Source organism: Polyodon spathula, chromosome 2 (assembly GCF_017654505.1).
Source record: "Polyodon spathula isolate WHYD16114869_AA chromosome 2, ASM1765450v1, whole genome shotgun sequence".
Classification (NCBI taxonomy): domain Eukaryota; kingdom Metazoa; phylum Chordata; class Actinopteri; order Acipenseriformes; family Polyodontidae; genus Polyodon; species Polyodon spathula.
The window spans coordinates 75,564,656-75,581,469 of NC_054535.1; the positions used below are offsets into that span (position 1 = coordinate 75,564,656).

The window sequence follows — 16,814 nt, forward strand, 5'->3', positions numbered from 1 at the left end:
ATAACATCCTTTCTATAGGTGGTAATTACTGTACAAACCTGCTGATCTGACCCATTGCTTTACATACTTTTTTTTATTGAAAAGAAAGTCCCATTTTAAACTGTAATTCAAGTATGTACATCCAGGTTTGGGTGTAGGGATTACCAAGTACAATTTACCAACATAGAAATGCTTGCTATCCATGCTTGCAAATGATTATGCTCATTGATGTATGAATAAGTTTAGCAGAAAAATATGGTGTTCAGAAGTTATAAGCCCCACAAGCTGGGATGACTTCCTGAGGCTTTGTGGGCTAGTCGACAAAACAAAGAAGATGAGAGGTGCCCAGTTGGTGGATCCCTGGAGCCAGCATCACCACTGATGTGTTTGCTGATGAGCCAGGGAGGCCGCAATTAGGCTGATCCTTGGAGCCATTATTACATGTCAGCCATCAACACCAGGCCAATAAGAAGTCCATGTTACCTGGCGTCGGAAAAGGGCTAAAGGCGCATACATTCCAGCATTACAGAGCTGCTGTGTTTTGGTTGTTCCCCACCACTACTATCTTATTTTATCTTGGCAAAAGCCAAGTCCAATATTAACAAAGTAAATAACAGCTACACTCATGTAATAAAAAGCAAGAATTTACAGCGTGTGCATGGTTCTCTCATTTCTGTTTGCTTTGGAATAACTGCCAACTACACACAGTGATTTTTAAAAGTTAAAAACAAAAGATAAATCCTTTTTACTAACTCCTCCATCAACAAGAGACTTCAAACTGTGTTCTAAATTGATGCATCGATTCAATCTTATGTAAGCTTGGGAAATTTAAGGACAGATGATCAATAATCGATGCATCGATTAATTGTTGCACCCCTGGACTTTAGGCATATTCCAATGCTAACATGTGTTTCAAAATCTGCAACTGCATACAAACTGGTTGATCCAACCAAATATATATCCCCATTGACCAATGAATCTGAAATGTAAGCACTGGTCATTTGTCCAGGAAAATGTCCGCTGTCAGCATCAAATGATGCTCACATCTTAAGCCTTCATAAATGAAAAGTTTGTACAGGGAGCTCCAATAGTGAAATTGGACAGTAAACAATATAAACAATGTTTGGCTAAAATACTCTGGCATGTAATGGGCCATTGTACAAAACTCTAATTTTTATTATTTTTATGTACTTTTGATACAATAATATTAATTGAAAGAGGCAATATCCAATGTCAGCATGGGTCCGTTTCTGTCTTTGGGGAAAAACACAATTCCATTCAAAAGACAGTAATGGACAAATTGCATCCATTGGCAGCCTTGTGCTTGATGCTGGCTAGAGACCTAACACACAAACTGTGTAATTTTATAGGCTGTATACTGGGTAACTAGTCACATGCACTCACGTGTTCTAGTTCACGCTACAGAAGAATAATAATAATAATATACATTGTCCAAATTCTTATATTGTAATCTCAAGAAAGCTGTGTTGAGAATGGATCATGGTGTTAACTGAAGACCGGTCTGATTTGTCACATTTTATAAAGGAACGCTTGCTTTCTAAATTTAGCACCAAGAAATCTGAATTAAATCAGTACCCTTAACATGCAAATATCCAACAAACAAAAGCAACAATTATAACAGACTGGACAAGGGTTTAAATGAAAACAAAACAAAAAAAACAAAACAAAAAAAAAAAACAAACACAATTGATCCCTTTTAAAAGGAAACCATTATGTAATAACTAGTACTATACATATTTGTAAGAAAAACAATAGTGGCTATTCCATGAGTATTGTAATTATTCCACGAATGAGGATTTCCAAATAACCCACAAGTTCCCCATGGCGTTGAGTGGGTTTGTTTACAGCTATCCACTGAGAATTACTTTCCTTAAATCAAGCTTGGCATAATTTTGATTTGAATGAATGCAAGATGGGTTCCAAAATGAAATCCAGTAAGAAAAAGTGACTCAGGACCACTGAAGATGAAAAAAGCTATTTGATGCTAGATAGCTCAACAACATTTTCTTTAGGAAAAATAATAACCTAAACATACAAATGTGCTTTTACAGATTACAGTACTATAATTATGTCTGATTCACTGATGATGGTTATGATTATTATTTAAGAAGAACAAATCTACAGAAAATAGCTTAAAAAAACATGAATCCTAAAAATTGTACACCAAAGCTCGTAGTCAGTCCTAACTGTATCTGCTATCCACTTGGACAGCTGCTGCTCAGACAGGGCTTGACCATGGGACTTCGCCCCACAGCAGATAAAAAATTGTTCAGACTGCCTCCAACTTTTCGTCCTGTCTACATAATACACCAGGGACCGAACAGGGCAGAGTGTATGGATCTGTCGCTTTCTGTTAGACTGAAACGGAGGTGGATGGAAGCCTCCAATTCCACAGACTGGTTGCCCTGGAATGCCGAGATCGTCTTAGTCAAAAATGCAAGATTGGTATGGAGCGTAATCTTTGTTCTGGCCTCTGTAAAAATTAAGGCAGGCCTTCGCTATCGAGAGTGCCTGAATCTCACTCACCCGCTTTGCGGAGGTGATAACGAGCAAGAAAGCCACTTTAAATGATAAAAATTTCAGCTCAGCTGAATGCAGGGGCTCAAACGGAGGCTTCATGAGTATGTTAAGCACCACGTTTAGCCTCCAGTGAGGAACAATGTCCTTCGTGCCTCACTGAGCAGGTTGCGGTGTGCTGGCATTCTCCCCGGATAGCCACTATGGAGCTACATCAGGATTGAAAACCAAAACCCAGATTATCCTGGGCCAATATGGGGCATCCTTTGAGTCCGTGACTGATGTTGTAGTCACGTCCTGAAAGGGAGGGGCACCGTGCTTAAACTGCAGCGAATAGCTGGTCTGTACAGTAGTAAGCACACAGATGTCTGTGGTGCACTTATGCCAATAGCCCAGCTCCGTGAGAAGGGCCCTGAACCTGGGCCTGTCGCAGCAAATTCCTAGGGCTGCTGCTTAGTCTGCAGCTTCTGTTTCTGCACAGGGCGGCGGAACCTATTAAAGCCTCAGCGGCAAGTAGCCGTGGGCCAGTCCCGAACATCACCTCCCACAGCGAATGCTGGGGCCTAGGACGCCAGTTTGACGCTTGTTTACGTACTGGAGGTGGTCGCTTGGGAAGCAGATGAACCAGTTCCTTAGTGGATTCCCACGTGTGGTGAGAGCACTGCAGCATCTCATCCACCGCGGAAGTAAATGCATGCACTGTAGTGATCGGGGCGTCCAACAGTGGTGCTTTGTCACCATCAGGCACATCGGATGATTCCAAGAAGTCTTCAAACAGAAAATCCAGGTGAAGTTGGGGGGATGTGGGAGAGGCGATAGGCTCTTTGTTGAAAATCAATTGCCTTGTTTCCCCTGCTTTAGGCCAGGGTACTTGCAAGATTGTAGTGGCCCTCTTGATTAGTGGTATAAGCTCTGCCGACAGGGAGAACTTAACCACAGGGTCCTCAGGACGGGAATGCCAGCTCCTGTTCGCCCACCTCCTCAGAGGCAGTGATGGTCAGAATGTCCTCCAGTGGCAAATCTGTACTTGCAGCCCCATGGGGCCCCAAGGGGACAGGCGGGGCAGGTGGCACCGCAAGTTCCCACAGTAATTCAGCGAGAACAGTACCTTGGTGGGAAGCAGCTGCCCAGATCTTTTCCATCTGCTCCGAGTCTGGAATGGTAACTCTTCCTCCTCTTCCGCTGAGCTTGAGGAAGACAGCAAGGATAATTTCCTGCCTGGGCTACTTTCCCGGGTGCGTGGTCCGCTCTCCCTTGGCGCAGAGCCATGGGGTGAGGACGCAGCCACCTTTCTTAGGGAGGGTGATGGGGAAGAGCACTTAGCAGGAGTGAGGGTTGCAGAGCACACCTTAGAGCTGCGGGACAACTTTTTCTCAAGCATACGCTTGGAGCTGCGATTAGCCAGTGCCTCCATGGTGTGCTCTGGCCCCAGGCATCAATCTGCTTATAGATCTGCTCGACATGAGCAAGACCGGTTTGGTACCGGACTGGTGACCTCGGCACCAGTCAGTGGTGGGCTGGAACTGGGTTGGTTCGGTACCAGTTTGGTGCATTTAACACCGGGTCGGTACTAGTTCAAGACCGGTTCAGTTACTGGTTTGGAACCTGGTCGACACCAGGCCGTTTTGGTGGCTTTGGCACCGCGTAGGACCAGGTCGATACCAGTGCAGTGATGTTAGCATTGGGTCAGTACAGGGGAAGCACCAGGTCGATACTGGTACTGATGCGGTAACCTTGGTACAGTTGGTTGAAATTGCAAACACCAACAACTGGAGTGGGTAAATCAGTCTTGCGCATTGCTGCTGAGCCCAGCAGCTGCTCTTACTGCACGCGTGCTGAGCATCACGTTACAGACAGGCCTGCATGTAGTATTTGTAAAAAACTGAAAAAAAACACAAAAGATAAAATACTTTCTCAACAAAAAACAGTAATTAAACAATTACACAAATAATATAAAACGACTTGTATGGTGCCAAACAGCAAAAACAAGAAATAAAATAAGCTCCAGCCGGGGCTATGCAGCCTGGGGGTAGAGCACTAAGTCAGCCAACTTATGTTGCTAGATTCCTGGGAAGGAGCGACTTGAGCCGCTGGCATCACGCGGGACACAAGGCGGCAGCAGGGCGTAACAAGCAACAAGCTATAGTGCACACAAATATGTAATTAGTTAAAAACTGTTAAATATCACATATAATGTGTGTCAAACACAAAACAGATTCAAAATATATACAGACAGAAGCAACTATGAACTTATCTCAACAAGGCTCTCCGATCACGTCAGTCTCGAAAGGAAAAACGGATCTGAGATCTGTGAATGCATTATAATTATATGAAAAACATGCTGGTCAACCTTTTGAAAACCCTTGAAACCTACCCACAGTCAAAGCTTTCACCAGCTACAGTAGAATGGCTGCAAAGATTATTTACAATTGTTGTAGTATGCCGTTCTGAGTGGTAGACACTTGAAGAATAATTCTGCCATGACAGGCAGACAGTTTTAAAAGACATTTCAGTGTATTGTGTTTCCAGACATCCTTATTATTTCCCCTAAATTTCTTCAACTATTATGTCACGTTGTAACAGAATTTAAAGAGTTTAAAACACATTTTCTTTCTCACAGTGATAAATTACCAGTCAAATGTTACGTAGTCTGTGGTTTGTCTGTCATCAGCTTTTCATTTCTTTGTACTTTCCTTCTTAATTAAAAGCTTATGGATTATAAATGTTGGCTTAAAATATTATGAAGTCATTTGTTGTTATTAACAGGGTGCTCTGAATTGAACAAGTGTTGGATGCGTTGGTCAGTAATATTTAGACAACGGAGCGTAACTGGTATTTGATTAACAGGAGATAACCGGTGTTGTTTCGCGGAGTAATCCTTCTTCTTAATTATATATATATATATATATAAAAAAAAATGTCTCATGTTTCAATATTTACTTGAGTAATAGCTCCCAGCCATTCCCAAATGTTACCTATGTGGCTGTTAAATGGGAGCAAGACATATTTTACTGAACTCTTGATGAAGCAAAAGTGTTGGCCAGAATGCACATCAAAATGAGGTGTTAACAAAACATGGCGGAAATCCAAATGTAACGTAATACAAGGTAAAATACAATTTTTTTTTTTTTTTTATTGAACAAAAGTAAATGGACAATTCTTGCTTATAGCTGCCAAAAAAAAGTGCAGGGACTGTTTTGCAATGGTGAATGGGTAAATTCACTAAAATATTAACTGCAGTATTTTTTTTTTTTTACTAGGCTCGGACACACGGCAACACACAAGGCGTGCATCAATATAGTTAATGAATTTCATATATGAAGTTATTGTTAATTCCACACTTCATATTCAAACAGCCATTTTCCAACCCCAAAAAACAAAAGAAGATGCTTACTTTCTATTTCCTTTTCCACTTCCTTTTCACAAGATTCTTCTTTCCTCTGTTTGGCTGCAAGAAGTTCTTTTTTCAGTTGACGTGCCTCTTTACGCAGTTCATCGCTGCAAAGAAAACAATCCTTACATGAGCAAAAAAATCTACCATGTAATAAAACAACAGGGGAATATAACTGGGCTTAAAATCTAGTGTGTAGTAAATCTTTGCTGTAAACAACGGGAATGCACTTATGGGACCACCTTCTATTAGCCATTAAAGCTTGTCATAAACTGGAAGACTATTAAACTCTTAAAAACTCAGTTTAACCTCGGTGCCTATGAAAACAGAACAAAACAAATGGCTTCCTTAACTAAAAAGAGAAATGAAAATACAAGGAAAGGAATTAGACAACAACGTAAGCAAGTTTGTCCCCATGTCTGGCCATTCTCAATCACACTTGAGACACTGAGTACTGTACAATGCTTTTTGACAGTTTCATGACTAACCTCCAGGACGATCTAAAACCGCTATTAACTGATTGTATAAACAAACATCAGTAGTAGCAGGGGTGTGCAATTCATATCACCCAACTCCCGGGAGAACAAGATTTGTGTGAGGGATACTAGGTATATTTCTAGAGAGCCACACAAGTTTCTGAAAACTGAATTGCGGAAGTCTTGCACCTACACACAAACATCCTTTAAAACGTGTTTCTGTCCCACTCCTATTATGTCTGACTGGCTAGCTGTGGAAAAAAACTGGCCTTCTACTGGTTACAAAGAAACCCAGAAATTGCTGCCACGAGAGCATCTAGCAAGGCACAGACTAATCCTTTAAACTTAAGGTATTATTTACGTTTTTAGTAAATTAGCAAATAAGTGGTCCTGCTTTCTTAACACATGAACCTGACATTTAAATGCAGCAGTCTAGTAAAATATTAGTGGATCAGAAAAAATAGTGTTGTGTAATTTATAAATTTATTAAAAGTGTAAAGATTTTTTTTCTTTTGATTTTAGGAAACCTTTTATGTACTTTAGTGAACCCATCACGCTACAAGGCTAGATCCGCCCCTGTTAATCAGTAATTGACCAACTGTGTTCACTGTTAAATAAAACCAAAACCTTCAAAGTTATATTCTACTTTTTTTGTGTGTATTTTGTGTGAGGCAAGTAGAATTTTAAGAAGGACAAGTAGATTTTTCTAGCATTTTGTCCCTTGGACAAGAAGTTGGTTTTCAACAGTTGCACACCCCTGAGTAGACAAGGGGTTAATTTGATCCACATAAGCCAACCCTGGATTTAATTAGAGCACTTACATCACTACTGAACCCCTCTGGATTGCAACAGCCACTTGTTTTCAGGGTAATCCTGAGATACAGTAAACAGTGGTTAAGCCTGGCAATCCAGGTTGATTGCAAATTGGTCCAGAAATATTCAGCTGTGCTTTATCCTGACAGGTCATACAGTATGGCAATCTCTAAAGGCTGGTTTATATTTCAGTCTTGCAACCACCAATATACAGTGGGCAGTTAGAGTTGACAAAAATGTAACTGGCGATTTGTCTCCTGTGGATCGCCACAACGTTGCAAGACTAGAATGACTAGAAATCACTCTCAACAATGATTACACAATAGAAGTATGAACCAGCCTTTAGTCCAGGTAGCTACAGTGAAACCCTTAATTACAAACACCAAAGGGATGGAATAAAAAGGGTCTTACAGTCTTTCCTAATACGCTGGATCTACAGATAGTCTCCAAGCTTAATTTTTTGTTACAGTTTCATTAATAATTAAATACAATATCACACGTTACTTGTATAGCTTTATAAATCTTAAATCCTTTTTGAGGGGAATGTCCCAGACATTATTGTACGCAAGCAGATACTCTGGTCTTTGTTTGTTGTTATCAGCGTGTAATGAAATAAAGCAGTTATTTATTTATTTTTATTGTAATAAGGATTGATAACTCAAAACAAAAGACCGGTAAACTAATGTCCTTATGCTACTAAGCACTGACAGAGGGACTTAGTGCTGAAAGGCATTTTCATTTGAACCCAGTAGTGCTTTAACAATTTTTGCTTAGTTCAAACTATATCAATTTCTGTGTATACTTTTATCAGGGTCCCATCAACAATACCTTAAAGTGCACTGGTTGGAGCAGAAAAGAACAGAGATTTATCCCATCAGGACAATTAAATCTACATTTATAGAATGTGAGTTTCTTGGTCCACTGACAATCATCCCTGTCTGGCTGTTCACCTAAAGAAGGATTTAGGAAATTAATCAAAAGTGTGATGATAAAACCGACGTCAAGAATGCATACATACAACATATAGTGTCCATTCTCCCCTCCAATGACTACATTACAAATGTTTATATTATGTGGAGGTTATATATATCTATATATATATATATATATATATATATATATGATATATAATATATATATATATATATATATAATATATTAATTTATATATATATATATGATACACACACACACACTTACTTTCAAGTTGTTGAAATCCCTATCTGAGATTGAAGCATAGACAGGGTTTAAACAAACCGGCAGCCAAACATATGCCCACTACATCATTGTTTATAGAAACATGGTTGCAGCCATGCTGTTAGTTAATAACCAACGTTGCTTAACATCTGATAAAAATTTATAACAGATGGTAATAATTGCAAAATGCACAGCACGCTCTTCAAGTGCTTTAATCAAGAAAGTATTGAATCAACTTGTGATAAAACCAATGCACTCTTGTTGATGAGATCACCAAGTGCCCTAGGATACAATACAATTGGAACATTGGCTATATTACACTCTACCTGTAAATGCTGAACTATAGTGGAATAGGACAGTTTCAAGTATCAGTGAAGCTGGCAGAAACGTTGTCATTAATTGGGATCCAATACAGCGGCTAACATTTCCCACTTGTATCCAGAGTTCCGCCAACCACAAACCACAAGTTTATTACTCGCTTTTATGACAGTGTATTATTAACCTATAGCGGGCAGAATAAGCATTAAATGTAAATAATTACCACCAATATCTGGCACAAAAAGACCACTTAGCATTTTAGCACCTCTCTCCTCTACGGCAGCCTTCAACTATTCCCAGAATTCCCATTAAAAATGTGTACAAAAATTACAGGTCTAATCCTGAAAGACAGCCAGTGGAACAAACAGCTTGTTTTTACCCAGTCTTGCTGCAGCACCTTTTGTGAACCTTCACAAGTATTCTTTCAATTGCAGGTATAACTGTAGCATGTCTTCCACAATGCTATCATGTTGGGTGTGTTGGAATCACAACTGAATTAATTACATATGATTACTATCCAGTAAGAGTGGTTACATAACTCCTGCAAATGTCTAGCGAATGCATTTTATTGATGAGGTAGATACACAGAACTGCGCACTAAATCTCACCAGATTGTTGTATCTTTTTGTGAGATTATACAGTAAATTGTAATTAAGGCCGTAAATCTGCCTTTAACAGATTAAATGTAAAACGTCTGGTAAATGGTCACCTACCTTTTAAAGCAAGTACTTACAGTCATCTTTATATGTTACTTTTAAATGTATCTGACATTTTTACTTGGATTTTTACAAACAGTATTCAATTACAGTGGTTTACAAAGCATCAAGACCTTTAAACAATAAAACACACAAAAACAAAAAACTGCAAGATTCTCTTATTAAACCTTTACAGCCTTAATTTTAATACACAGTTTTTGAAGCAAATTGATCAAAAATACCTGCCAGAATTTACATTTCCTGCTTTACCTTTTATTTAATTTACTTCATTTCTCTGAAAATGTCCTAGTAGCCACCTTCAGACTGAGATACTGCACACAATCTTGGGTTCAGCTGGGAGGCATATTAGCCTGAATTTTAACAGGCTCTAAAGCACACACCTGTGGAGGCTGTAACTATTAAAACGTCTCTAAAGAAAATAGGGTAGCACCTGCCTGGACACAGGCAGTCTTTAGTTTAGACGGAACACACATTGTTGCCACAGGAACCCTAATGAACGTTGGTGTAAAAGGAAACCTATTAGCAGAATGCTCTCTGAAATCTGTTAACACTTCTGCTCCATCCTGATCAAAGTTCATGAACATCAAATGACTACCGTTTAACACCCCAGACTTCATCTGCAGATGGTAGGATTTGGAATGAAGTATTACCCTTTTCACCTCACCAGACTCTGACTAGACTAGGGCAGGATGCATGGATTTTCTCAAGCATGCATTAGTCACTGGGAGGACCACAGCCTTCAAAGAAAATTACCCAGCACTCCTGTCCTTGACATTTCTGTGACTAGTTAGCTCAACTGCTTATATCTGAAACGCCTGATATTGTGTATTCTTTTATGCCATTTGCAAGACTCCTCAGAAATAGCATCTGCTGGGTTGGAAAAGGACTACTAAAGCTACCAGCTGACGGTGACATAGGACTAACTGATTTCAGATGGAAAAACTTAAGCCCAAATCAAGCCCTTAAAATGCACATTTTTTGACAGCCTCTGAAATATGCTTTTTAAAATGAATATGCATAAGTAGAATAAATACCGGTACATCCAATGTATTAAGTAGGATCATGCTTTAGCCAGTTTTACTGCTCCAATGAACTGAGGCACAAAGACACGGCTGACATACCCAAAGGCACACTGTATTTACCAAGTTATCTCATTTCTTTTAACTGTGACACTATGATCATTCCACTAGATTATGTTGTGAACCATAGCTAAGTGTTAAAACTGGGAGATAAAAAATGCTTACCATAAAAGTATACTGGTACCTTAAATTATCAGTCATATAAGAACAATACATACTGTAACTGATTTTTAGAAGGCCTTCTTTGTTGTTCTCCAAGCTGCTGCAGTGGCATTTTAAAAGTACTGTATAAATGCAAAACTGTGTGGCATTTTTCTTTATGAATGTGCCAAGTGAAAAACAGCAAATCTACCAAATTTAATAGCAGCCAAGATTTCCCAAAAGAAAAGTACAACAGGCAAGAAGAAGGAGTGCAAGGTCCAAAAAGTTTGAGAACCACTGGTCTAGTAGACATTCATAAATACCCAGCTACTGTACATTCTTTGAAAAACCCAGATGTTACAGCTTTGGGAATACTGTGCTGTCTCCATCATGAGGAACCTAAAGTCTTTTGACCTCAATATGGCAGCTTAAACGGATCAGAGGTTACTGACACATTTATGCAGTGTTTTGGAAATATGAATTCAGTAACTCAAATGGTCTTAGAAGGGTGTTTTATTGAAGATACTATCTCAAAGGGTTTGGTATTTATCATTCAGAAACTCATATGGCAGGATATTAGGTCACCAGTCAAATTATATTTTGTTATTCAATAACCCTGAACATTTCTTTATTAAACTTAAGTCCCCTTTTATTTTGATATGTCTGTGTATTTTGTTTTACTTGCCAGCTACTTGACAGAGACATTTACATACATTATAGTACTGAAATGTATAATCTGATCTTTTAAGAGTGTTTACCAAAACACTAATAGAAATAAAACAATCCATTTGAAAGCAGGCTTCCTGTTTGGCTGCAGTGACATCTGTTCTAGCTTAACTGTACACTTGTAAGTATAATTCCTTGAGTTCAATTAATTGCAGTTAATCAATGCCTATTAGTATTGGCAAAGGCAACCTTGGCCCTTCCAGTCCAGGTCTTTGTTCCAGCCATTTTCTTAAATTGATAAATTGAACTAAACGAAACCTCTAACAAGATCCTAAAGTAACTTAATTTAATGATACCGACTCTATCAAATACCTAGATGAGCAGCCCTCCAGCCCATACTGGAGTTGCCTACCTCTGGTCTACAACATTAATGCAAGAATTAGGCTTCTTTTTCAACACTAGTTTGGAAGGCAACAACATTCTTCGATCAGAAAACTAAAAAAGAAAGAAATGCACAAAATGGTTAAAGAAATACAGGATATGCCAGTCAATACCTTTTGGAGAAGGGGACATGTTGCTTGCTTAGTGTAAACCAATGCTCATATCTGCTTGAAAACAGCATCAGTAAGGATTAGACATTTTAACAAGTGTTGAAAAATTCAGCTTTACTTGTCAGCTCATTCGAAGCTCATTACTCATGGTAAGTGATCTGAACAAAAGCAAACTATTACAGGACTTGTATGTACAGTACGGTGTCACTAACATTACTAACAGCTTTTATAACCAAACCATGGTTAATTTAAGTACAGGGTGTACCCAAAAATCTGTCTTATTTATTTTTAAGTCACATCACTTTATATATATAAAAAACAGCAATTCAGCTATTCACACAACATGATGTAAATGCAACATTTCCAAAAGCTCCCAATTGCATGACTCAGCCCGCATTCAGTAGTGACTTCACTAGGTGAATCACTGGAGACATGTGTACTTGAGTTTTGCCCTCTTTTTTTCCCCCATCAGTATTATATATATAGTTGGATCATCCAACAATGACGTGTTTCATGTTTATGTGATGGTTCAAATGAACAGCAGGCAGTGATGTGGGTGATAACAGTTGTGATATCTCTGAATCAGCTTCACTATCGGTACTCAATTAAACTTAAATGCAAACCACTTTAGTGATCTCTGTACTGAGCTACTGTAAATGTTGCAGATGCTAACAGTCTACACATTAATGTATAGTTCTTCAAAATTCAGGTTTTAAAATAAGTTTCTTTTTGAGAATCAGGCTATTCATTTATGAACCACAACAGCTCCTTTGAAAGCTATTCTGTAGATGGATTATTTGTCACTTCTGAATATTAACATTCTACACATTTATTCTACTACTGCACTTAATTATAATTACTTCTTGTGCTTGATTTTACTCTTACAGGTATTCATATTCACGATTTTGTAATTGCTCTCATTTGAAATCGCTCTCACCCATTTATTGTACTCACTAGGCGCTCTTACTAGACTTTACTCGTATAAGCAAATATTTTTTTTTATAAGTTAACTGCTCTCAGTCAAACTCCCACTTATATGTAATTATTGATTGTATTCTTTATTTTGCTTTTATTTGCTACTGACTGTATTGTACTTTATAACTGCTCTTACCTGTAAAGTGATATTTTACAAATGTAACACTTTGTACTGTGATATTTTGTAACAACTGTAAGTCACTCTGGATAAGAGTGTCTGCTAAGAAATAAATAAATAAATAAATAAATAAATAAATACATAAATTAACTTTTTGCATGCAAGCCACTGTGAAATCAAATGCGTTTATGCCAAATTTAAAATCAAATGTTCAGACTCATTAATGAAGAAAGCTGCAGCCAACTACCATTACAACAATGTTGTGTGCAAACTTAGCTATAAAAACCATAACGCCTTTTTCACTAATAAATCAAATGGCGCCTTATTAGGTTTTTCTTTTCACTGTGCTTATTCCAAGCAGCTCAGAAAATTGGAAAGACACAAAGAGATGTTGTGGTTTAACAAAAACAGTACAGGCTTGTAAAACTCAAGTCGTGAGAGCTTCATATCTTTCTTGGTAAGCAGCCACAGATTCTGAACACTTCAGATACATTGCTTTAAAATTAACTCCAGTAGAATAAAATCTTTCTTAATTGTCATTGCTGTAACAATACATGTTGATCATAGGCTTTTGTACTGTTTTCCTGTTGTCTAGGCATGTCAAGAAGAGCATTTGCTGTTCTGAAAAAAGCCTGCTATCTGCAACTGGTCCAGCAGAGCATTATTGTAATTTTAAAAGAAGGTCCAGTTGTTCTTACCTAAAAAAATCCTGTTCATGGATGGCGGTGCTTGTTATATTCTGTACATAGTCCGATGAGCAAATGCAAATGACTACAGAAAAAGTATTGGAAAAATAAATGTGGCGCATTTTTAAACATCTCCCTTTGCATAGTATTTATTAAAAGGTAGCATTTGTGGAGCTGACAAGGCACTTTTAGCAGGGGGGTACAAATGCATTTCAATAAACATAATGCAGTAATAAAAAACACATGAAGGGACCTGCTTGCACAATTTCTGTGGACACTTCCAAGCAACTGCCTATGGAACACCCAGTCACATTCCAGGCATGATTTTGATGACTTCTAAATGTTCAAATACTATGAAAAGTACATATGACATGCCAGGGATAGATGAGGACAAGAGTGTGACCAAACTATTGACTGTGCTTCAAAGCAATGTGCTTTTAACCAATTAATAACTGTGCTTATGTACTGCTGCAATAGGAAACTTTTTTTTTTAAACAATAAATGATACATTTTGGGAAATTTTCTCAAACCCTTTATCAGCTTTACTCCTTTGCTGAAGTAGCTCAGCCAAACTTTTCTTTGGATATCAGTTCTGAACAGGCAGAAAAGTAAAACATGTTCATATCAGATAGAAATGTATTCAACAGATACTTTCACAGAGAGTGCCCACTTGAGTAGGACCCTTTTTCACTTCCTTGAAGATCTGTATTTCAGGCAGCCCTCTGAACAAACACATTGGGCCTCTTCCAAAGGATGAGGAAAGGAGGTTTGTTTTTAAGTTTCACGATGGATTGTAGCAAGTGCTTGGGGTTGACCTCTTTGTTGTGCCACATTTCAATGGACGGCTTGAAAAAACACCCCTTATGACACATTAATGTGTCAAACACAGTGAAAAGTAGACAGTAAATCAGGTCCTATACCCTGTGTGTGTATTTGTTTCTGCATGGCGCTGCGTACAACAGACACTTGTGTTGGCAACTTAACGGCTAAACGTTTCTATCCCTGATAAAACAAGGCCACTGTACAGATACAGCATTCCTGGAAAGAAGAGAAGGCTTGGCTTCAGGTCAGGGGAAATTTGGAGAGATGTGAAAGACAGTATGTGCCGAGAGCCAGCACTTTTACTTGTATTGTTCAGTTTAACATGGTATAACCACTGTCAGTTACATAGCAGGTATCTTGTGTAAAAAAAACAATAATATTTTTATATGGACTGACAGCTCAGTTTTCATCCTTAGTTGTTGCCTGGCCACAAAGCACAGGTAAGCTGCAGTGTCTGGGCTAGAAGCCCAGAACACAAAGCATCCCACACTGAAACAACAGCCGTCTTTGTTTCACACATCTGCTGCACTGAACACCATATATGTTTTTTTTTTCTCTCTCTCTCGTCTCTAAAAGCCTGATGTGGTCTGTTTATACAACTTGTACAACCACACTGAACTTCCACTATTTGAATTATGTTTAAGGTCAACTGTCAAAATATTGCTTTTCTGATATAAAATGTGTTTCTAATCTACAACCACATCAGCGTGTGTAACTTTTTAGTCAAAACAAATAAGCCGTGTCCTGCTGTAGTATACCTATAGAATGGTGGCGTATGATGGGAGCTCACTCTTTGTTTAAGGCCAAAATACTACGCATGTTGTCCTGTTTTAAAAGGATAAAAACTTTATTCACTAAAGCCTTTGAGGAACCTTCAAAGAAAGTCTAATTAGAACTCAAAAAATATATATTATCATGGATTATATAAACTAAAACTCTATATTTTGGTGCTTTTTTCAGAAGTAGCAGACTAGGTGGTGCAGTGGTCTCCAGGCCACGTCTTTCCTCTCTGGATAACCCCAGCTTTGAAATCTGGCATCAGACCGGAATAACAGGAGAGAGAGAGAGAGTTTGGTCTCAACTTAGCCCCAAGTGGACCCATTGGAAGGTAAAAATATATATAATTTACCCTGGAACGCCCGACTGAGATGCCACATCTAATTTCCTGTGGGGTACTGTTTTTAAAACAGCTGGGCTGGCTACAAGGAGGCAAAACGACTTGCCACAGGGGTCACGTCAATTTATGAAATACAAGACACTGACATAAGTAATCTCCATATATTACATTGTCTCAGTTGGTGAATCTTATATAAACCGTGAATGTACTGATCATCTGAATGTGCAACTTGCAGGACACAACAATGACAGCATGGGAAATTAACATCCATGACAAATATGGAGACAGGTAACTAAACAAATGAAAATAAACTATGAATATGCAGCATAGCATTTATACATTTAGTGAATTTAAATATTTTGAATATATCACCCTTTTAATGATTAATACATTTAGTCTGCTTAACTCAAAAACTTTAATTTAACAAGTACATTTTTAGGGCACGTTTTTAATGCTTCCACTGCTCTAACCGAAGGACACAGAACAGTGCCTTGTTGCCATCATAGAAAAGAAACACATTCAAATGCCATTAGTCATAAGAACAAAGCATGAACACCAGTACCAATCGAGAACCTGCGCAGTTGATTGGACATGCGGTTGTTGGGAGTTCTACTGTTATCGCCAAATATTAAATTTAGAGTGCCCAATTATGTTACCGCACGATTTTCTTCCCAATTTCTTCCCAATCCCTCAGCGCAGCAATTCTCCACACAGCTCAGAAGAACTGAAGGTTCAGTGGGCATCCTCTGTACCCACGACCACGCCAGCTTCCTTTTTTATACCCAGGAATTCAAAAGTGGACATCAGTCATAAACCGGCCTCTTGAGGACAAAGTGTATACCTTCAGGTGTCCCCGAGCTCACCAGGCGCCTGGCCAGTAGGGTCCGCTGTAGTGCGATGAAGAGAAACAGTCCCTGGGGGTTTTGCCTTCTTAACCTGTAGTAGCAGCAGAGCCAATGTAACGCTCCTTCCGCAATCCCCAGTGAAGACTTTGACTTTGCACAGCCAGGACGTGAACCTGCGCTCCCCTGACTGTATGACTCACCCTTCACACCATACGGTGCTTTTACCAGGTGAGCCACTCCGGGACCGCAACATAAAAATATGTTTAAGAAGTATCAGTGATTTAATACATTAAATGCCACAACTCAATATGAACAATTAAGAGTTTGTATCAATTAACTGTCTTCCCACACTAATCACAACCTGACAACATACCCAAGACGAGACT

At 38.7% G+C, this 16,814-nt stretch overlaps 1 protein-coding gene across 1 annotated transcript in view; it reads right to left on the reverse strand.

The window, feature by feature from the left end:
• Positions 1–16,814, reverse strand: part of LOC121300645 (spliceosome-associated protein CWC27 homolog) — an 88,590-nt gene that overhangs the window by 34,934 nt on the left and 36,842 nt on the right. Inside the window, exon 11 of the mRNA XM_041229284.1 lies at positions 5,912–6,015. Coding sequence (XP_041085218.1) covers positions 5,912–6,015 — 104 coding nt within the window. The remainder of the gene's footprint in view (positions 1–5,911; positions 6,016–16,814) is intronic.